Genomic DNA, 23,544 nt, shown 5'->3' with positions numbered 1-23,544 from the left:
TCAGGCTGGGGCTGCCTTCTCCATAGGTGGTCTAGGGATTGCCTTGCATGTATTTATAGGGAATTGTTAGAATGGTATATTTAAAGTATCTGTATGTGCTTCCATGCTATAGCAAAAATGCTTTTATTCTCTGGTGCAGAGTCAGAAGTGTTCCCAAGCCCCTGAAGTGCCAATGGCTGGAACGCCTCCTCACTCCACTACCAATCCCTGTCCTGTTTGATTGACAGTCAGGGCTCAGCTCCCAGTGCTGAGCCCTGTTATCAAATCTTGTTCCTGCATTGTGCATATAAATTAAGTGCAGGTGAAATTGGGCTTCTAGCTGTCAGTCATACAGGAATGTGAGGGGAAGCGAGGAGGCATTCCAGCACTTCAGGGGCTTGGGAAGATCTCTTTGTAGAAGAAAAGAAAGCATTTTTCTACATTATGTAAGCACAGACAGATAGGTCCTTAATACGACAAGATATAACAAAATGGGTGTAAATTACTGGAAAAGTTACCAAAATTGATACCCCTTTCCTAGCAACACTTAGTACTCTGCATGCACTCCAGCTATACTACAAGCAGTACCAAAAGCTATGTATTATCTCCTACAAATTGGCTTTATGTTACTGGACTGAAGGGGGAAAGTACCAAACAAAGGTCTCCTTCCCTAACATCACTCCTTCCTGCCAAGCCCACTTATGTATACACTCTGAATATAATACTAGTACTTAGCACTCTTTTATATCTTATAGGTACTTCAGTGGAAAACTTTTTTTTTTTTTTTTTTTTTTTATGAACTGATGCCAGAAAGTTAAACAGATTGGTAAATTACTTCTATTAAAAAATCTTTACCCTTCCAGTACTTTTTAGCAGCTGTATGCTACAGAGGAAATGCTTTTCCTTTTTTGTCTTGTCCACAGTGCTCTCTGCTGATACCTTTGTCCGTGTCAGGAACTGTCCAGAGCAGGATAGGTTTGCTATGGGGATTTTCCCCTGCTCTGGACAGTTTCTGATACGGACAGAGGTGTCAGCAGAGAGCACTGTAGACAAGACAAAAAATTAATTAAAAAAGAAAAGAATTTCCTTTGTAGCATACAGCTGCTAAAAAGTACTGGTAGGAGAAAGCTTTTTTAATAGAAGTAATTTACTAATCTGTTTAACTTTCTGGCACCAGTTGATTTAAAAAAAATGTTTTCCACTGGAGTACCCCTTGAAGTCAAGAAATAACAAAATGGTGGCATGTTACCACCGTGACATCACTCAGTACCCTAGGCTATAGGCTGAAGCTGCTCCTTCCTTCTTTGTCCAGCCCCAGTATGCAGCGTGCAGTATGTTGTACTAGTAGTACTGAATGCTCTCTTTTATATTCAGACAAAAAATAACACAATGGACAGGAGAAGCAGCTTCCCTAACATCACTCAGTACTCTAAATCTATTGACTGAAGCTACAACTTCCTGTGTCTCACCTGGCTTGCCTGCACCCTAATACTGGTTTTCAGGGGTTAAGTCCTGGGGAAAAAAGTGTGGGAACTCACCCAAGATTTCCACTCAAGGGCTGCCAATGGGAACGGTATTCCTGCTGTGAAAAAAAGTGCAGGAACTCAGTTCCCATGGGTTCCTGCAGGCCCTGCTAGTAGTACTGAGAGATCATTTTTACTTCCTGTTTATATTTTCCAATTTCTGGTCCAGGCTGGTATATATTTCGGATTACAATAAAAGCTCTTGCATTCCAGAAAATCATAAATAGAAAACATTCACTACCATTAAAGGGGTATTCCAGGCCAAAACTTTTTTTATATATATCAACTGGCTCTGGAATGTTAAACAGATTTGTAAATTATTTCTATTAAAAAATCTTAATCCTTCCAATAGTTATTAGCTTCTGAAGTTGAGTTGTTGTTTTCTGTCTAACTGCTCTCTGATGACTCACGTCCCAGGAGCTGTCCAGCTCCTATGGGGATATTCTCCCATCATGCACAGCTCCCGGGACGTGACATCATCATTGAGCAGTTAGACAGAAAACTTCAGAAGCTAATAACTATTGGAAGGATTAAGATTTTTTAATAGAAGTCATTTACAAATCTGTTTGCCTGGAATACCCCTTTAAATATTCAGTATATTCCCAACTCGTTTTATTGCATTCCCCTGTTTAACTGGATTAAGCAGCAGCGGCCATTATCCTACTCCAAGGTAGATGTATGTATTATCATTCTCACCCCACATCCCATGAAACCACACAGCAATGTATCAAACCAGACATTTACTTATGTTGATACATAAACCTTACAGCACTGGAGGACTCGCCTATTTCCATTAGCCGAGCAGCACATTTGTCTTTTAATCAGAAATGTCAGTCGGCATAGGAATATCTGGCTCAGCCTTGCACTTGAATGGTACACCCAGTCCTGAATGATCAATCTGCACTGACTTGGAGAGCAAGCTCATTAAATAAAGCTAATCAGAGATCCTTGTAAGTACTCCTGTTATTTATCAGTGGTCAGGAGACAAAGCTGGCGGACGTTTTTGGGTGTTCTCCAGAAATGCAATCACCATCATTCCTAGGAGTATAGGCTGACCCATATACAGAGGCGTATATAAAGTGGCCTATTGATTTCACATGATACAAAACTTTACTCATACCTTCATTGCAGCCTGAAAGTTATCTGTTCTGCTACAGTCTATCTTTGAACTTATTTTATTCTTCTCCTAAGACAAGTATACGCCTCTCCCATAACTTTGTTATTGATTGAGGCTTCCTCCTGTGTCCCTAAACAAGGCTCTTTGTGAATTTTTGCCTGTGAGCAGTATAGGTAGACCATGAGTAAGGGCCAGTTGGCCTGAAAAGCGTTGGCTTTAACCATCTTAATGGAAACTGCCTCCTATTCAAGCATGTCTAATCTTTCAATGCTGTTGTTTTAGTGGACAACAAATAAAGGCTGCCTTTTACTTGTGATAAAGTGCTGGCTATTACTACTTATTTGGGATAGTGCCGTCATGCATCGTAACAGTAAGGTGATCTGTCTGAGCTGTTTCATTGCTAGTATAGTTAAGGCAAAACTGTGAAGTCCCCAAGACTGGGAGTGATGTCACTTGGCGGACAGATTACCACAGTATGAGATCATTTGTAGCAGAAAGGGGCTTCACATCGACTGAACTAAAGTCACGTTACTTGTCATATTGTATCTATTACAGCTGTTACGTTACTCCGCTTGCACTTTGTAGAGGACCTGTGGTCAATCAAAAAACATTGAGTATTTAATATCAATTTAGAACTTGATTTGATTTGATTCCATTACTTTTATTATTCAATTTTTACTTTATTGCTTTGTCCTCCTGTTCCTGAGATATATTGATTTTACTATTTGGTTTATTATCTGTACCTTTCACTGAAAAGCCATACGGTATTTCAAAATGGGGTGTGAATCCCAGACTCAAGGGAGGTTAAAAGAGGCTGAGGGGGGCATGAATCATGTTGGGGGGCTGTGATTAGTAAGATCCAAAAACACATCCCCATAGCCTAGCATTCACACCCATTTTTGCAATAAAGTTACTGCCCCTCTGACTATTAAGTGCTTTGTCCAAGCTGAAGCACAGGCATGGACTAAGTCCAATAAGTGAGGGTGGGCTCGGACTCCTCTGTGTTCTCCTGTCTGATAGGACTTCTCTGTGCTCTCTCCTGTCTGATAGTACTCCTCTGTGCTCGCTCCTGTCTGATAGTATTCCTCTGTGCTCTCTCCTGTCTGATAGTACTCCTCTGTGCTCTCTCCTGTCTGATAGCACTCCTCTGTGCTCTCTCCTGTCTGATAGCACTCCTCTGTGCTCGCTCCTGTCTGATAGGACTTCTCTGTGCTCTCTCCTGTCTGATAGTACTCCTCTGTGCTCTCTCCTGTCTGATAGTACTCCTCTGTGCTCGCTCCTGTCTGATAGTACTCTTCTGTGCTCTCTCCTGTCTGATAGTACTCCTCTGTGCTCTCTCCTGTCTGATAGGACTCCTCTGTGTTCTCCTGTCTGATAGGACTTCTCTGTGCTCTCTCCTGTCTGATAGTACTCCTCTGTGCTCGCTCCTGTCTGATAGTATTCCTCTGTGCTCTCTCCTGTCTGATAGTACTCCTCTGTGCTCTCTCCTGTCTGATAGCACTCCTCTGTGCTCTCTCCTGTCTGATAGCACTCCTCTGTGCTCGCTCCTGTCTGATAGGACTTCTCTGTGCTCTCTCCTGTCTGATAGTACTCCTCTGTGCTCTCTCCTGTCTGATAGTACTCCTCTGTGCTCGCTCCTGTCTGATAGTACTCTTCTGTGCTCTCTCCTGTCTGATAGTACTCTTCTGTGCTCTTTCCTGTCTGACAGTACTCCTCTGTGCTCTCTCTCCTGTCTGATGGTACTCCTCTGTGCTCTCTCCTGTCTGATAGTACTCCTCTGTGCTCTCTCTCCTGTCTGATAGGACTCCTCTGTGCTCTCTCCTGTCTGATAGCACTCCTCTGTGCTCTCTCCTGTCTGATAGGACTCCTCTGTGCTCTCTCCTGTCTGATAGTACTCCTCTGTGCTCTTTCCTGTCTGACAGTGCTCCTCTGTGCTCTCTCTCCTGTCTGATGGTACTCCTCTGTGCTCTCTCCTGTCTGATAGTACTCCTCTGTGCTCTCTCCTGTCTGATAGTACTCCTCTGTGCTCTCTCTCCTGTCTGATAGTACTCCTCTGTGCTCTCTCCTGTCTGATAGGACTCCTCTGTGCTCTCTCCTGTCTGATAGGACTCCTCTGTGCTCTCTCCTGTCTGATAGGACTCCTCTGTGCTCTCTCCTGTCTGATAGTACTCATCTGTGCTCTCTCCTGTCTGATAGTACTCCTCTGTGCTCTCTCCTGTCTGATAGTACTCCTCTGTGCTCTCTCTCCTGTCTGATGGTACTCCTCTGTGCTCTCTCCTGTCTGATAGGACTCCTCTGTGCTCTCTCCTGTCTGATAGTACTCCTCTGTGCTCTTTCCTGTCTGACAGTACTCCTCTGTGCTCTCTCTCCTGTCTGATGGTACTCCTCTGTGCTCTCTCCTGTCTGATAGTACTCCTCTGTGCTCTCTCCTGTCTGATAGTACTCCTCTGTGCTCTCTCTCCTGTCTGATAGTACTCCTCTGTGCTCTCTCCTGTCTGATAGGACTCCTCTGTGCTCTCTCCTGTCTGATAGGACTCCTCTGTGCTCTCTCCTGTCTGATAGGACTCCTCTGTGCTCTCTCCTGTCTGATAGTACTCATCTGTGCTCTCTCCTGTCTGATAGTACTCCTCTGTGCTCTCTCCTGTCTGATAGGACTCCTCTGTGCTCTCTCCTGTCTGATAGGACTCATCTGTGCTCTCTCCTGTCTGATAGGACTCCTCTGTGCTCTCTCCTGTCTGATAGTACTCATCTGTGCTCTCTCCTGTCTGATAGTACTCCTCTGTGCTCTCTCCTGTCTGATAGCACTCCTCTGTGCTCTCTCCTGTCTGATAGCACTCCTCTGTGCTCTTTCCTGTCTGATAGTACTCCTCTGTGCAATCTCCTGTCTGATAGCACTCCTCTGTGCTTTCTCCTGTCTGATAGCACTCCTCTGTGCTCTCTCCTGTCTGATAGTACTCCTCTGTTCTCTCTCCTGTCTGATAGCACTCCTCTGTGCTCTCTCCTGTCTGATAGGACTCCTCTGTGCTCTCTTCTGTCTGATAGTACTCCTCTGTGCTCTCTCCTATCGGATAGCACTCCTCTGTGCTCTCTCCTGTTCTATCAGACAGGAGAGAGCACAGTGGAGTGCTAGCCCACCCCGCTCACTGAACTTTTTCCATGCCTGTGCTTCAGCTTGGACAAAGCCATGATTTTATAAGCCATGATTTTATAAGCCATGATTTTTATAAACAGGAAATAACATTTCTTATTAAGTATATTAGAATGGTTAATGTTTTGCCAAGATGTACAGCATACAAAAGGTTTTTGTATCTCAGACTGCCCATTTAACCTCTATAAGTATTAGAATTAATAAGGTATAATGACATGTGCATACTCAAATAACATGTACACAGTACATGTGTTATGAATGTCAACCAATGTATTAACAATTTGCCATCATTTTGTTCTTATTGCAGAGAGTACTATATAACCATGGTGAAATGGGCAACCAATACCAAGGTGGCAGTCAACTGGTTAAACAGGGCACAGAATATCTCCATCTTGACATTGTGCGATGCTATCACCGGAGTTTGCACAAAGGTAAATTAATGTTTTATCTATGAGGATCTAGTTTTCCCAAACTAATAGACCAGACTGGATTCTGACATCTGAGTGATGGATGGGGCGCTAGGCGAATGTTGACTATATTGCAGAATGTAGTCACTTTCCGAAATAACTGTTCTATCCGGAGTAATGAATGTTCCTCAAATTACAAATTAGGGGCAAGGGGCATTATTGGTTTTTGCTTGAGTCTTGTCAATACAACCTAGTGCTGTACAACAACAGATGAGAAATACAAGAACAGAAAAAGTGGAGACAATAAACAAAAGCCTGAGGAATATTAAAGACATTTTCCATCTAACAATGTTTATGCTGGGCTGGAGAAAGGATCCATGTAGAAATATAGCAAGAGGGACAATTCTTGTTAACACTTAAGTCCATGATCAGGGGGGTGGCTATAAAGGTAGCAGAGGTAGCAGTCGCACCGGGGCCCTGGTGCCTAAGGGGCCTCAAAGCATATCTACCCCATAAGGGACCAGTATTATAATTGGCACATGGGGCCCTGTTGCAGATTTAGCATCAGGCCCGGAAGCTTTAAGCTACACCTCTATTCATGATGCTTTGCATTGAGTACAACATCCACTTTTTCCTATGCTGGGCATACCTAGGGTGCTTCAGCTGTGACAGCCCTATAATGTCCACCATGGGCATCTGCAGGGGAGGTTGTCCTCCTTGGAAAAATGCTCCTTAACCTGTTCATAACACAGACAGACAGGGACAAAGGAGCTACCTGGGTATAGTATTCCTATTGGACTCTCCCTGTCTTAACCTACCTATCATCTATCTATCCCCTGTCTACGGAAGTGTTGGAGATACCTGAGTATAGTACTCCTATCTCCGACTCTCCCATAGAGAATTCATAGAGATTGCGGGCAGACCCCCAGTGGTCAGACCCCCAGTGATCAGACACTTATCCCTATCCTATGTATAGGGGTAAGTTTTAAAGTAGTGGAGTACCCCATTAAAATTCTGCCCCCACTGGAAAATATTCTGCAGACATCTACTGTATCCTTTTGTCTATGACATTATGTTTTTGTTTGTGCTGTGAGTCTGAACCCTTCTGGTCCACATGTACAATATAATTGTTAACATTCCATTCCATGACAATATATGATAAGGCACAGCAGTATGAGAAATGTCAAAATAACAGTAATACCAATAAAATTCATTTATTTGGATGTCAGTTTTGTTCTCCAGATTGTCCATTGATATGAACAATCTCCATTTCATTTGCCATGAGCATTTTATTAACTATCACCTGCAGATGAATCTTGTCAGATATTGACAGTGGTAACAAATCAGATTACTTAGGATATGGAATTCTTCAAAACAAAGTCTTTCACCCTTATCACATATTTGTCTACTAAACTACTAAATGATGACCACAATGTCATTGTCCCATATACTGCAAGCTGCAAAGTACTGTATATAGTATGGTTCAGGAGGTGTGAATATCAGGCTAAGGGGGTGTGAATCAGGATCACATCATGATCAGTGTTCAATTTCTCTGCAGTGCCCCCACAGGGAAATCTAAGTACTACACAAAGTCTATTAACATCAGTGAGTTGTCTAATGTCTATGTCATTCAGGACAGGACAAGTTCAGAGAAAGAGATGCTCTTAGTAACCTCTCTCTTCTCTAGCCAAAAGATGAGGATCCTGAACAGAGGACCCCTTCTCTTAATTCAGAATCCCTAGCAGGCTATATGAGAGGGAGTTTCTTAAACTGCACTACCTTTAAAGCATTTATAACCCTAATGACTAACATCTTGTAATACCAAAAAAACGCACAGTCAAAATGTGATCAAAAGCTTTTCATATCGAAGGCCAAAAATACAAGTGATATACTATTACGCCTAACCCATGCTAACAGATTTATAGGGAAAAGGAAATGTGAAGCACCTCTCCCTACAAATCAGTGTCTGACTAAGAAGCCTTAGGTCATGACTAGAAATGTAAGCCAAGACAGACAACTCTCAGAAGGGGAGACAGCTGTTTTGGGTTATTGCCCCTTGTCAGTACAGAAGAGGAAAGTGCTGGCTGGCAACAGAGAGGCCTATTGCCATGGGACCAGAGGGATAATGTTTCAGGCAGATTTCCAGGCAGAGCGATTTCTTTAACAAATGTTCTGTGTCTGAATCTATCCTAAGGGTGGCTTCACATGTGGCAAATTTATTGCAAACATTCTTCATCTGAAATCCAATTCTGTATATATGATTGTGATTGTTTTGGTGGCACACACATGGCTTTATTGCCAGCCCCAGATTAAGATTAACGCTATTTGTACAGTTCACAAAAGTTCAAAATATTTTTTTTTCTTTACTCAATGGAAAAACATCTATTTTCATTATCCATACATATGAATTATATATACATTACTCTTACGGCTATAATTTGTACGGCCATAAAGGTTAGTGGCATGTCCTTTTAATGGGCTGCTAATGCCAAAAACTGACATTTTTGACCAGTGTTCTCGCCTTTATGAAAAGAAAAAGCTGTTTTACATGATGAAAAATTTACCAAAGTTGTCAGCAATTTTTCTAAACTGAACACAGCCAAAAAGCTGAGTGGGAACATGACAGCCTAAGACAGCCTTATTTTGTCTGCATGGAAAAGACTGTATTTGTTAGGCAATTTGTATATGCAACAGTTCAGCTAACAAGTGTATTGGCACTGGACATGACAGCAGAACAGGGAAAACACAGTATTGAAGGCATAGATTCCATGTTAATCTCTTTTTATCTAAAAGTATTTAAGTGAAGACCCTATTAAACAAGAGATTCGGTGGAATTATCCTCAACAACCCAATCAGTAAATCATTGCCTCTAGTAAGTGAATTGTCATAATGAAATTCCTCCCACCTACCTATCCTACCTGTGATTTGGTGCACACTCAGCAAATCATTATTCTAAGCAGAAAACCTCATTATAACTGAGATGCCGAAATAATCTCAAAATGCTTTAGGAATGTGACAGGAGATCTGTGAGAAATGAAGGTTCTGCTTGTAAATGCTTCATTCTGACTTATAGGTTAGAGTTGTGTGGAAGGTCCCTGGGACCATTGTAGGCAATACACTTCAGACACTTGTTGGCCAAGACTCGTTCAGCCTACAGCTCCTGTAGCCATGTTTATCTTTAGGGTGTTATCCTGACATAGCAATGTATTGTGTTGAAATATCCTAATGCACCAAGGATGAAGACCAATAACTGAGGGGTCATGTTAAACTGGTTTGTGTAATGTGTTATGATATCGTATTGCCCTACTGAAGTTGGCATATGTTACCATAATGAACTAAAGATCAAGATAAGGCCAGTAATTGAGGAGTAATGTAAAACGTAGCTTTCCGTAACTAGTTAGGATAACTTATCTTAACTTCAGGAGTGCAGTATAATATATTAGCACACCACAAACAAGATGAAGATGGTTACATCTGTATTTGCCTTGACCCCCCTTTCCATACACATGGGTGCTGGGGGCACTTATCTACCGTGGACATATTGAATTCTATCTGTGATTGTTTTTTCCCCTCAACATCTACTGTTGAGGCCCATTAAATGGTTGGCTGCTCCTACCAGATAGAATGGTTTGGCAAATGTATGGCCAGCATATGTTAGAAATCCACAAAATTGTGTGTGGCTTATCAGAAAGTGGGCATGGCTTAAATAAGCCAAATATAACAATTAGTAGATTATACATTCTACAAAAGAACAGATTGGGGCATTGGCTGGTCCCACTCCTACTAGGCCCTGCCCACATTTCATAATAGATGTGTAGAAGGATGCAAAAAGGCAAAAATACGGCTTGTGCAAATATGTGCAACTTTTGTATTCTAGAACACCGACAAACAGCCTTAATAAATTATCCTCTTTTTATCATACAAAGCTTAAAAATTGTGATTTTCAAGAATTGTCCCTTTCTATTTTATGATGACTAAACTTTATTTACCAATAAAAAGTTTAGAATAAGAAACTATTCTAGTGCAGCATAGGTTACCAATCAATTCATAGAACTTATTTTTAAAATTCATATAACTTTATATTAATATTTATCCATACAACCTGGAATTCAATCTAGAAGGAACCAATAGCTCTGTTCCTCTGGAGATGCTGATGTGACATTCAGACTGGACATTACAAGAAAGCAGTTGGGCAGAGTAAAGCTCAGGGTGCGCCTCTTGTTGGCATTTTAATAGTGGCTAATAGTGGTGAGGGAAACTTTACTAAGAAATAAGAGTAGTATATCCACCTAAGGGTTCATTCACACTGAGAAAATTCAGTAAAGAATTTTGTCACTGAATTTACTTTGTGGATCTGCGCCATTTAAAATAGCAACTTACCAAGAAACAAAACAATATATCATTGACAAAATGAAGTTCTCTGCCAGATTCCGCTGAAAGATTGGACATGTTCATATCAAATCAAAATTAAGGGTTATTGACCCAGAACAAGACACATTTTACAATAACTTTTGGAATTTTCGAAAATGATCATGAAAACTTAGAATTAACTACATAGTACATTACAAAAATCTCTGTTCAAAAAGAAAACTCACAAGTTATGGTCACCTTTCAGCTAATGTCATGCTGACATGTATCAACATATTTTGCTGTGCTTTTTCATTTTTTATTGATTTTTTTTGCTGCATACAAATGTGTAGACTGCTATAATTTCATATACATGAATACAATAAAAAATATTCCAGACAGTAAGGGTATGTTCACACTACGGAATTTCTTTTGGGAATTCCGCCGTATGAACTTGTGTGAATTGGCCTTCTTTGGACCCATTTTCATGCAGAATTTCAATGAGGGAAAATTCTTACTGCTGGGACCCCCGTGATCTCCCGTATGGGGCCCCAGTAGTCTGCAGAAAAGGGGAGAGTCGTCCACCGCACGAAGCAGTGGCTGACACACTCCCTCAATGCAGTGCTATGGCAGAGCTGGAGATGGCCAAATGCAGTGCCCCAGCCCTCCCATAGAGTTGTATTGAGGGGACATGTCAGCCGATACTTTGTGCAGTGGTGGACATGCCCCCATTATGTGGACTTCCGGGGCCCCGTATGGGAGATCGCTGAGACCCGCTGCGATCTGATACTTATCCCTTATTCTTAGGAAAGGAGATATGTTTTCAGATCCTGGATTACTCCTTTAATCCATGGTACAGTAGTTGACAATTTCATTGCCAACCCTGAACATTAAGAATACCATGTTAAATTACTCCTGAAAAAAAGTGTATATTGAAAATCATTAGACATTTGCAGTAGATAGATATAGATAGATAGGTAATAGGGAGAAGAACAGCACACCTGAAGAGTAGAAGGCAGTAGTTGGTGCACACAGTTTCTGGGGCTATGGTCAGGAGCCCACCGTTTGTATAATAAAAAAGGATCTCACTGCGGCACACAAGTAAAGTGAAAAAATGTTCAGTGGTTTATTCCATAGTAAAAAGTGTTTTCACAGCAAGCAAAGTTTCGACCAGGCTCTCCCAGTCTTTTTCAAGCAGCACTGCTTAAAAAAGACTGGGTGAGCCTGGTCGAAAAGTCGCTTTCTGTGAAAACACTTTTCATTATGGAATAAACCACTGAACATTTTTTCACTTTACTTGTGTGCCGCAGTGAGATCCTTTTTTGTTAGATAGATAGGTAGGTAGATAGATAGATAGATAGATAGATAGATAGAACATATTTCTGAAAATCCTTGTAGAAGTAAGAAGATCGGCCATCAGTTTACCACCAGGACAGCCTAAAAAGGCGAATCTACCCATTTAATATATAAAGCCTTATGTCACCCATTATCAGTATTATACTGGGTAATAACAAATTGTAAATTCTAACACAAAAGAATCTGAAACCTACTAATATGTGTAATATTATTTTGCGATAACTTCTACTATTCCTCTATCATTAATATTCGGTAGGCTGTGAATTCAATTTTCCCCATTTTCAGATATTGTAATGTCTTTTTTAATGGGTTATTCTTAGTCTTTCAGCCATTTCACTTGAGGCCTGTGTGGCTGTGTCATTAGCATTGGAAATTTGCTGTGACTAGTCACTTTCATATTCATTGGTTTCAGCTTCTTTTTTGGATATCATTAGCCATTTCCATACTGACAATAATGAGTTTCTCTGCATTATCTTACATTTTCTCTTCAGAAGGAATGGTTTGTAGTTGCATTTATGCTGAGCATTGTAATAAATGATCAATGAGCGCAGCGTCTGCATCTCACTGATAAACATTTCTCAGATCTCATCTTTTAGGTTTTATATTTGGTAATGGTAAAGCAAAGCTCCACCAGTGGGGAGCACTTTAAAGATTATGTAAGAAAATTGTATCTATAGCAATTTTCATATGTAATGCCATTAATGGAATATATTCCCAAAGGAGAATTTTGATAAGAAGTGGCATGGCTTTGGGCAACTTTAAATTCCCTGTGTTTGCCCTGTTGACCCATGTCTTTTAGTAGGGTTTGTCTGTACTTCATGGCATAAATTGATAATTTTACCAAATACCTCATAATATTAAATAATTGTAAAGGATTCTTGTCATTAATACTTATTGTATTTGGGAAATAAAAAATTGCACTGAGTCAGGGTAAAAAAAATAGCCCATTACAACTATTCGTGTCTTAGTCCTGTACTTCCTGGTTAAGCAGATGCTTAGAATTACAATTTCCAGAATTAATTGATTTCCTTCAGTTCTTTATCACAGTCCTTCCACCCTGCCTTCTAGCCCCCCAACAGCAATCCTGCCAGCTTCTCCCAGAGCTGTTGCAGAACATTTCATTTTACTGCAGACTATGACACAAGCATTGAAGCACCTGCTGCATTCATTTTCTGTCTACTCATCTGCCTGTGGCACAAGGCAACATGCTGTGAACACACATTATTCTCCCTAAATATCACATAAAAGTTATATATGTAAATAAGTCTATGACAAGGAGCTGATGATGTATGCCATAGGGCAGTGTTTCCAAACCTTTTTCGGCTCAGGGAAAAAATTTTTCGCGGGGAACCCCTAACGAAGTTAATGAGCAAAAAATAAAAGTTGCAATGCACAATATCAATTTATCTTTAGTGGGTATGTAGTGTAGATTACAGTGCTGTTTTATACAGCTACCAGCGTTGTTCCCTTCTCTTCTCCATCTGGTCTTCGCCGTCATGACGATTTCTTCCAGCCACAATTCTTTACTGTTAAACCCGAAAAACAAACCTATTAGGCTCTGCACTTTTCCAGCATCAGCCTCCAGATTCCCTTTTTAGAAGTAAGGAGGAATAAAGGGGCATATAGGTGTAAAGGGGTAACAAAGGGGTGCAGAAAGGTGTACATGGGTGACAGGTGTGTAGAGGAGTGTACAGGGGTGGCAGCGGGGTTTAGAGGAGTGTACAAGGGTGACAGACAGGTGTAAGGGAGTGCACATGGGTGACAGAGGGGTATAGAGGAGTGTACATGGGTGACAGAGGGGTGCACATGGGTGATAGATGGGTGTACATGGGTAACAGAGGGGAGTAGAAGAGTTTACACGGGTGACAGGGGCGGGAATAGGGGGTAAAAGAGGGGTGAATAGTAGAGGTTGGAAATTGGTGATGGGGGTAGACTGGGGGTGGTCAGAGGAGAGGGGTGAACATGGGTGACAGGGGCGGACAAGGTGGACATGGATGACAGGAAAGTGGACAAGGATGAAAGGAGGTAATAGAGGGGTGACAAAGGGGGGTGGACAGAGGTGAGGGGAGAGGGTGCACTACCTTAATTAAGCGGGGAAGAATCGGTGGGCTGGGTAGAATCAGATGGGCCGGGTAGAAACCTGGGGGCCAGAATCAGTCCTCCTGGGGGCCGGTAACAGTCCTCCGGTGGTCCGGGAACAGTCCTCCGGGGGGCCGGGAACAATCCACGCACTACCCCCATTGCATTCATCCCCTTCCCGGCCTGCACACCTGTGATTCACTCACAGCGCTGCAGGTGGAAGGGGGAGGCTGTGTGCTCAGTAAGCATGTGCACGCAGACTTCCCTTCCCCCCTGCGCTTCCGTTATTCACAGGCACATGGGCCGGGACTGTTGATTAAAGAAAAAAATTGCCTGCTGGAGCCCGCGGAGCACTTGAAATTCTTGAAGGAACCCCAAGGTTGGGAAACACTGGCCATAGGGGTTGGTCAGAGGTGATGACCTCACTCAGGGGCGGGCCTAGAGATGAGCGACAAGATTCCAGCCCGGCCTTATACAACAGATGATGCTGCTACCCTTGGGTGATAGGGAGGAGCTGCTGCGGCAATATTGCACTGACAAAGAATGGACTCTACAACTTCCTGAGCGAATGACACAAAAACATGCTAAAGTCAGCACTATTTGTTATAACACTATATTAGTAAGTAATATATCTTCAGGTTATAGTGTTGTTTAAGTACAATATTCCTATACTAGAATGCCACTTTAAAGCCACAGTATAGTCATAGCCTAATAGTCCCTTATGTCTGCACAATCAAATAGCTATAAAAATAACAGAATATACAAAACGTAATAAGCCTTTATGTTTGCGCAGTCAATAAGGTATGAAAAAGATGAAAAAACATTATTGAAAATTGAACTGTAGACTGTCAAATGTATAAAAATGTATATTTATTAAGTGTGCCTATTAATAAATGTCATCTTGTATTTTTTCCTTCAGAAACATGAAGATGAAAGTGAAGCTTGGTTACACAGACAGGTAACAATATCAGTATTTCTTTATCTTCAGCAAGAAATGTTAAAGGGGCACTCCGGGGGAAAAAATTAAATAAAATCAACTGGTGACAGATAGTTATACAGATTTGTAAATTGCTTCAATTTAAAAATCCTAATCCTTCCAGTACTTATCAGCTGCTGTGTGCTCCAGAGGAATTTATTTTCTTTTCAGTCTGACCACAGTGCTCTCTGCTGACACTTCTGTCTGACACAAACAAAAGTGACAGCAGAGAGCACTGTGATCAGACTGGGAACTACAACACTTCCCCTTGAGCATACAGCAGCTGATAAGTCCTAGAAGGCTTAAAATGTTTTAATAGAAGTAATTTACAAATCTGTTTAACTTTCTGGCACCAGTTGATTTGAAAAATAAATTTCTTCCCTCCGTAGTACCCCTTTAAACTAAAAGCACAGCATCATACCCTGCAATAAAGATTACAGATGGTGCAGTTATCCAGATTGTGATCTCTGTAATTTGCTATTAAGAGTTTTCCCTCTAAAGTAAAAAAATATATATATACCAAATATTGTTCTTTTAGTTTCAAAGAAGTAACTTATCAGAAGGTTAAATGAGTAAGGGTCCTGGTGCTGAAATTCACACCAGTCACATAAATAATGGGGTAAACACTTTAAGCACTGTGCTCTTTGGCTGTGTTTGTTTGGCTTTGTCAGCTCATCTAGAGACGTAAATCAGACACTATGTGGACTGATATACTTTTAGCCTGTACACTACTAACCCTGCCTCCGAGCATCAGCTTGCCTCATTTTACCTTTTTATTTCAGTGATTGTGGGGCTTCCAGCACTTGGACCTCACTAGTCAAAGACTATCAGAATCTGGACATATACTTTGTTTTTATTCTCTGTCAATTTGTTGATAACTCCAGTAATCCATCTTTCCTCACTGGAGAACAATCTATCTTGCTGCTATCATCACAATGTTAGAACTTTAGTGTAATCCTAGAAAATCTGCCTAGTTATATATCAATATGGCGGCAGAGGACGTATCATTGCTAGAGATGAGCGAATCTTTTGAAAAATTTGATTTGGTCAATTTGCCGAATTTTCCAAAAAACAATTGTTTCGGTCTGAATTTATTTGCTATTATTGGTATTAAAAATTGCTATTTCTGGCCTACAGAGAGCCTCAATAGGGATGTAGAACACTTTGTCTTGCTGTAACACGCATAGGGTGTGTGCTGGGTTAGTGAAATAATACTGTTATTCAGTATGACATGCAGATCAGAGGCGTCGCTATATGAATCACTGTTGCAGAGCGGCACAATGACAGAGCCTGGATGCGGCATCAGTATTAGGAGACCATATAGTGGCTGAATGACACAGCGTGGAGGTGTTGGTAGCATGAGGAGACCATATAGTGGCTGAATGACACAGCGTGGAGGTGGCGGAAGCATGAGGAGAATATATAGTGGCTGAATGACAGCCTGGAGTTGGCAGCAGCATGAGGAGACAACATAGGGGCTGAATCACAGCCTGGAATAGGCGGCAGCATATAATGGCTGAATGACACAGCCTAGAGTTTGCGGCAACATGAGGAGAACATATAGTGGCTGAATGACACAGCCTGGAGTTTCCGGCAGCATGAGGAGACCATATAATGGCTGAATGACAAAGCCTGGAGTTGGCAGCAGCACATAGGCCTGAATGACACAGCCTGGAGTTTTCAGAAGTATGAGGAGAACATATAGTGGCTGAATGAGACAGCCTGGGGGTGGCAGCAGCATGAGGAGAACCTATGATGGCAGTGTGAGACAGCTTGGAGCTGACATCAGCATGAGGAGAACATATGGTGACAGTATGAGACAGTTTAAAGCCAGCATCAGCATGAGGAGAACATATGGTGGCAGAATGAGAAAACCTGGAGGTGGCATCAGCACGAGGAGAACATATGGTGGCAGAATGAGACAGCCTGGAGCTGGCATCAGCATGAGAACATATGGTGGCAGAATGAGACAACCTGGAGGTGGCATCAGCATGAGGAGAACATATGGTGGCAGAATGAGACAGCCTGGAGGTGGCAGCAGCATCAGGAGTCCTGAAAGTGCCCCAGTTACAGAGTAGTGCAGTGGGTGGCAATACCAGTACCCGGTGACGAAGGTGGGTGAAAAAAGGAGAACTTGACATCAGATGTGTGGCATCAGGCGGGTGGCAGGATCAGAATAGTAGCTGAGGCAGGTAGGCAGAAGAAAACGGTCTCTGTTGTAAAAGTGTTAGTGTGCACAAGTAAGTATTGAGGATATGCAATGCATAAAACTTAACTTTTAATAATATGCTTAGGATAAAATATATGGACCCCAATTTTTTTAATTCAAACAAAAGGAAAGGTGTGCAAAAAACACCATGTGCCACCTACACTACCAAGTATTGATGTGATGCAAAGACCTCTAAAAAGTGGAAGGGAACAACGTATAGTGCATTGTAGCAGGTGGGGGTAAAAACTTCCCCTGTAAGGCCCTACTCTCGCCCTATTAATTCCCTTCTTGGCAAGTGTTACTCGCCCTAAAAAATGCAGCCCCACACAGGAAACTCTCTCTATTTCCACCTAAATACCCCGGGAAATGGCAGCGTTTGTAGGGGGAAATAGGAAGAGGTTCCTGTGCGGGACTGCCCTTTTTAGAGTGAGTAACACTTGCTAAGAAAAGAATTAATAATGCCAGAGTGGGGTCTTACATGGGAAGTTTTTACCCTCACCGGTTACAATGGACCATACGTTGTTCCCTTCCACCTTTTAGAGGTCTTTGCATCACATCAATACTTGGCGGCGTAGGTGGCACATGGTGTTTTTTGCACACCTTTACTTTTGTATGATTTAAAAAAAAAATTTGGTACCTATATTTTATCCTAAGAATATTATTAAAAGTTAAGTTTTAGGTAATGCATATCCTCAATACATACTTGTGGTCTGAAACGGAGGAATGCCTGTAACTGGGGAGCAGCACCTTAAATTTGTTTAGCACTATCCATATTTGTGAAGTTCTCCTTGGTGTTACTATGGCCCTTGCCGCACTAAACACCCGCTCTGATGGCACACTACTGGCTGGGCAGGACAGCTTTTCCAGGGCAAACCCTGCTAGTTGCGGCCATAAAGGCTGCCCAGAAGTCCAGCGGATCTTCAAGGTGTGTTGGAATGGTCATGTCAAGGTATGCCACCACCTGCTGGTTCAGGTCCTTCTCCAGGTCTACCTGCTGCTGATGAGTTGCTTCACTATGTGGGTGAAGAAAGCTACTCATCAGCGACTGTAGACTCAGGCTGCTGCTGATGGAGCTGGTACTGCTCCTGCCACCTCACCCCTCCCCTACAGCCATGGCAGTGGAAGATGAGAGCGCAGAGGGCCCCCATGAGTCAGACCTGCGAGAGGATGGACAATGGCGCCGATAGGCATCGGCCAACTGACTACATAGGATGTCTCTGTAGAAGGTTAGTTTATCCTCCCTCTCAGTAGGTGTTAAAAAGGCCCCTAGTTTGTGCCCGTAGCTAGGTTCCAAAAAGGTGGAGAGCCAGAAAGTCATCCCTCTGCCGAATGGTGACAATTCAGCGGTCACTACGCAAGCAAGTGAGCATGCATCGTGCCATTTGTGCAAGTGACTCGGAGGGACTCCCTGCATCTCCACTGCATGCTACCACGATGTGTCTGGGTCCTCTGTCTCGCCTTTCTCATAACCCTCTAGCTCCTCTAGCTGCTCCTGCTCCTCCTCTCCTGTCAAATGGCTAGAAAAACCAACCATCTCATGAAACCTAAACTGTGCTCCACTGTGCTCCTCCCCCTGCAATTCAGCCCCCACAGGGCTCATGTGACCGTGAGATGTAGGCGCCATGTCTCCAGTGCCCTGACCAGCCATCTTTCCAACACGTGTTGTAGTAGATGAAGCAGTGGAATGACATTGTTCATCCCGTAATCCTGGCGACTGACTAATAATGTGGCTATCTCAAAGGGCCTGAGCAAACGGCAGGTGTCACACATGAGCTGCCACTGGTTGACATTGAAGTTACACAGGGGAGCCCCCTTTCCCCTTGGATCATCAAGAAATTGGTGATGGCTTTTCTCTGTTTGTATAGTCGGTCCAACATATGGAGGGTGGAATTCCAACTTGTGGAAATGTCGCAAATCAGACTTTGTTGGGGGATGCCGTTCTGACGCTGCAGCTCAAGGAGGGTGTGCTTTGTGGTGTACGAGTGGCTGAAGTGCATGCAAAGTTTCCTTCCCATTGTTAGGATGGGGGGAACACTTCAGAAACCTCTTGACAACCAGATTGAACACGTGTGCCATGCAGGGCGCATGTCTCAGGCTTCCTTGTCGCGGCGCAGACAAGATGTTCTTCCCGTTGTCGGTCACCATGGTTCCCATTTTTTCCCAGTTTTCGTGGAGTAAGCCATGATTCGATTTCTTGATGAATGACTTTTAGCAGTTCCTTCCCTGTGTGACTCCATTCGCCAAGGCAAACCATGTGGAGAACAGTGTGACACCGCGGTGCTCTGCACACACGCTATGCTGGTGGGGCACTGATACTTGTCCGTGCAGTGAAGGCTGAGAACACGGTGGGGGATAAGGAGGCAGAGTCACACACTGGCGCAGGACCAACAGCCTGAGAGCATGGAAGTGGTAGCGGCGGGACCTGTCCAAGTTGCTGTCGTGGCTGTACAGGAACCCCATTCACCCAGTGGGCCATAAAGGACATGTATTGTCCCTGACCGTATTTACAGCTCCACACGTCGGTGCTGCCGTGCACTTTGGTAAACATCAACAGCCTCAAGGACTGTTTCACCTTCTGTTCCACAAAATTGTGCAGGGCTGGTACTGCCATCTTCGCAGAGAAATGACAACTTGGGACTCTCCACCTCGGCTCGGCAAAAGCCATCAGTTCTCTGAAAGGTGCAGAGTCCACCACTTGAAAAGGGAGGAACTGCAGCACCAGCAACTTAGACAGGAGCACATTCAGCTTCTGCACCGTTGGATGAGTGGGCGCATATTGTTGTCTCTTGGACATGGCTTCGCCGATGGATTGCTGGCGGAATGACTGACTTGAAATAAGAGGAGCAGGAGCATCTGGAGCGACAGAAGATGGGTATGACTCACAGCTCCCCTCGGCTGAGGTGGTGTAGCCTTGGCTGGCTGAAAGAGGGAGCGGCGTGCCACTGGGTGATGCAGCAGGCTGGACCACCACATCGTAGCCACGGATCTCCCAGGTCGCTTTATGGTGATGCTGCATATGTGAACGCAGGGCCGTGGTGCCATCATTGGAACCCTGGCCACACTTCACCTTCTGCCAACACATCTTGCATGTGGCTAGGTTAACATCCTCCAGATGCTTGATGAAAAACTGCCACACCGCTGAGTAGCTGATTTTCCCACCAACAGTCTGCACTAATTGAATGCTACTGCCGCCGACTCCAGCAACCCCTGTTCGACTACCTCCCGGAAAGGTGGTCTGCCGCGAAGCAGGTGGTCTACCCTTGGCACGTTTGGCTCCAGACTTTCCACTTTTGCCAACATGCTGACTGCCAACCATGCTATCACCTTGCTGGCTCAGCTGCTGCCTCACCGGCAACCTGCAACCCTCTTCTCCTGATCATGATGAAGCCCCTTCTGCACTCGGCTCCCAAGTGCTATTGGCTTCATCATCATCTAGTTGTGTCTGCATGTCACTGATGTCCTCCTCAGGTTCCTCAACAGTGTCTTCTTCGGGAGCCTGAATGCTTGCAACACCACCTTCCACGTCTCTCTCTTCATCACTACTTGCCCGCCTAGTGGACGAAGCGGCGGATGTCTCCTCCGCTTCTTGGTGACAGTAGCTGCTGACTGTCCTCTAGTAGATCGTCCTCACTAAATCGGGGATCTGAACCCACAGCATAAGATACTTATATATACCCCTACAGCTAACCCTGCAGTGGACTTATGAATTTGGCATAGTACTGCAGAGCACTGCCCTCACCCTTTGCCATTCACCTGCCAATGAAAGATGGCAAACACTAGTTGTCAATCATTATTGAAGGAGGTGGGGTAAAGCTGGGGTGTTGCTATTCTAATAATTGCCACAACAACATACTTTTTTGTTTTTGGGTCTTATATTCTAGGTAGCCTTCGTAATAAGTTGCTGGACCTTCACATTTTTCCCTACAGAACTGCAGTAACTTAGTCAAGTTTATAGGTCTTCTTGCTTGGACATGCTTTTTCCCATAACTTTTCTATGGGATAGAGGTCAAAATATGTTCTGGGTGATTTTCCATTTGGAATACCCATTTGCATCAAAGCTTTATCTTCCTTGCTGATTTCTTGGGATATTGCTTCAAAATCTTCACATACTTTTCCTTCCTCACAGTGCCACCAGATGTTTCTGGTGCAGAAATTTCTGTCCACAGAAATAATGAACCTGTCCATTCGGACTTCGCATGGAATGCATCCGCACCCTCCCGTGTGGTCCTAGATTTTCCATGTGGACATTCCGTGTTAACATAGCCTTTTTCTGATGTTTTGGCTTATTTATTTTGCTTTGTACCATGATGTCAAGCAGAGAGGTAAGAAGGCCATGAAAATAGGTCTCAAAATATTTCCAAAGGCAATTTCCAATAACTTCACATGTTCTTAGTGTTTCATGTCAGAATAAGATAAGATTATAAAAGAAAATCTGCTTGTAAATATTTAGGGAAAAACTACTTGGGTTATGTACAACGTGGATATTTTGAAACAACTTGCTAAAATTTAGTGACTTTAACCTAAGTGTATGAAAAGGCTATGTTTACACACAGTTTTTTCAGCTGAGTTTTACGGGGTTTTTTTTGTTTTTTTTTGCTGAGGCTTAAAAAATTGTGTGTCATCATTAGCCTGACTGTATTATACCGAATGTGGTGGAAAGTGCAGAGCTAACAACATTAATATCTGCAGGGCAGATCAAGATTAAATAATAGATTAGTTAAACCATGTCATCTATTAACAAGATCTACAATCTCTAAATTCCACCAATCTCTAAATTCAGCCCCTTAACCAGAGCTGCTACTTCATAAAATCTCAAAGATATTTCCCAATTAATCTACAATTGTAATATATAGTTTCAATTAGTAAGTGTCAAGTGAAAACATTATGGAATTATGGGGCAGACGGATAGAAGACCAAGAACCAGTATTATTCCTCATTCAAATTATTTTACATTATTCCAAGTGAAAACTAATTTGTATTGCATATTATATATATATATATATATATATATATATATATATATATATATATATATATATATACTTTCGGTGCTGGAATGATGAGATTGGTATGATAACATAGCCATCATACATGTTTGTGTTTATTTGATCAGAAACCTTACAATTTTATTATTTTCACTTCTCATTGTCTTAAAGGCTATGGCTTTAAAGCAAACCTGTAACATTGTGAATATGCTTTCTGAAATAACTGAAATAATGACAATATATATATATATATATATATATATATATCTCAGTGTGTGTGTATGTGTGTGAGTATGTTCCAGCATCACGTCCAAGCGGCTAGAGAAATTAACATGAAACATGGAACACATGTTACTTATTTATCAACAACAAACATAGCATAGGCAATTTAACCCTTACTCACCCCCATTTGCCAGGGTCAGGGTTTTTGTTTAAAGTCCCATACATGGGAAATATATGTTACTGCATAACTTCCGTACGGCTGGAGATATTTCAATAATACCTGGTACACATATCACTTATATGTCATACGCGGTATATACCCTTACCTACACCCTTATATAAAAGATGGGTTGTTCACATGTTACTTACAGTATATGTCCACTTAAAATAGAGGATAGTTAATTCAACCCTTAGCTACCCCCATTTGTAAGGGTCTGGGTTTTTGTTTAAAGTTCCATGCAAATCTATGGGAAATGTATATTCCCACATAACTTCCATACGGCTGGAGATATTTAAATAATACCTGGTACACATATTACTTATATGTCATACGCGGTATATACCCTTGCCTACACCCTTAAATAAAAGATGGGCTTTTGTTTCAAGTCCCATACAAGTATATGGGACTTCCGTTACCTTACTCCACAAGCTCCGCTCTGCATCTCCTGGTGAATGTGTCAGTCTGGCTAGCAAGCCACACCCCCTCTCACAAAGACCTGCTCACTGTTTAAGCCCCACCCCTTGTATTATCTACCCTTTTTGTGCATGAGTCTGGCTTGCAAATCGTGCCCAGTCCCACAAAGTCACATCCTTCTATTTTCAGCTTACAATATCTTCATCACAAATCAGTCCCACCTAAGGACAAGATATGAGGATGTTACAAAAGGACGGAATATGAGGACAGCATATGAGGACGTGATATGAGGTCGGGATATGAGGACAGGATATGAGGTCGGGATTTGAGGATGGGATATGAGGTTGTGATAAAAGGACGGGATATGAAGACGAGATATGAGGTCAGGATATGAGGTTGGGATATGAGGTTGGGATATGAGGTTGGGATATGAGGACGGGATATGAGCACAGGAAATTAGGTCGAGATAGGAGGACGGGATATGAGGACGGGATAGGAGGTCAAGATAGGAGGTGGGGATATGAGGTCGAGATATGCGGACGGGATATAAGGACTGGAAAGG

General features: G+C 42.6%; 1 protein-coding gene across 3 annotated transcripts in view; it reads left to right on the top strand.

Annotated features, from left to right (window-relative positions):
• DPP6 (dipeptidyl peptidase like 6) overlaps positions 1-23,544 on the top strand; it is a 1,248,955-nt gene that overhangs the window by 1,142,585 nt on the left and 82,826 nt on the right. For all 3 annotated transcript variants that reach the window (XM_056519599.1, XM_056519600.1, XM_056519601.1), the window contains exons 11-12: positions 6,075-6,198; positions 14,876-14,914. In XM_056519599.1, coding sequence (XP_056375574.1) covers positions 6,075-6,198; positions 14,876-14,914 — 163 coding nt within the window. The remainder of the gene's footprint in view (positions 1-6,074; positions 6,199-14,875; positions 14,915-23,544) is intronic.

This window comes from Hyla sarda, chromosome 5 (assembly GCF_029499605.1).
Source record: "Hyla sarda isolate aHylSar1 chromosome 5, aHylSar1.hap1, whole genome shotgun sequence".
Lineage (NCBI taxonomy): Eukaryota > Metazoa > Chordata > Amphibia > Anura > Hylidae > Hyla > Hyla sarda.
The sequence above is the reverse complement of the archived record's forward strand: the minus strand, read 5'-3'. Positions and strand labels throughout refer to the sequence as shown.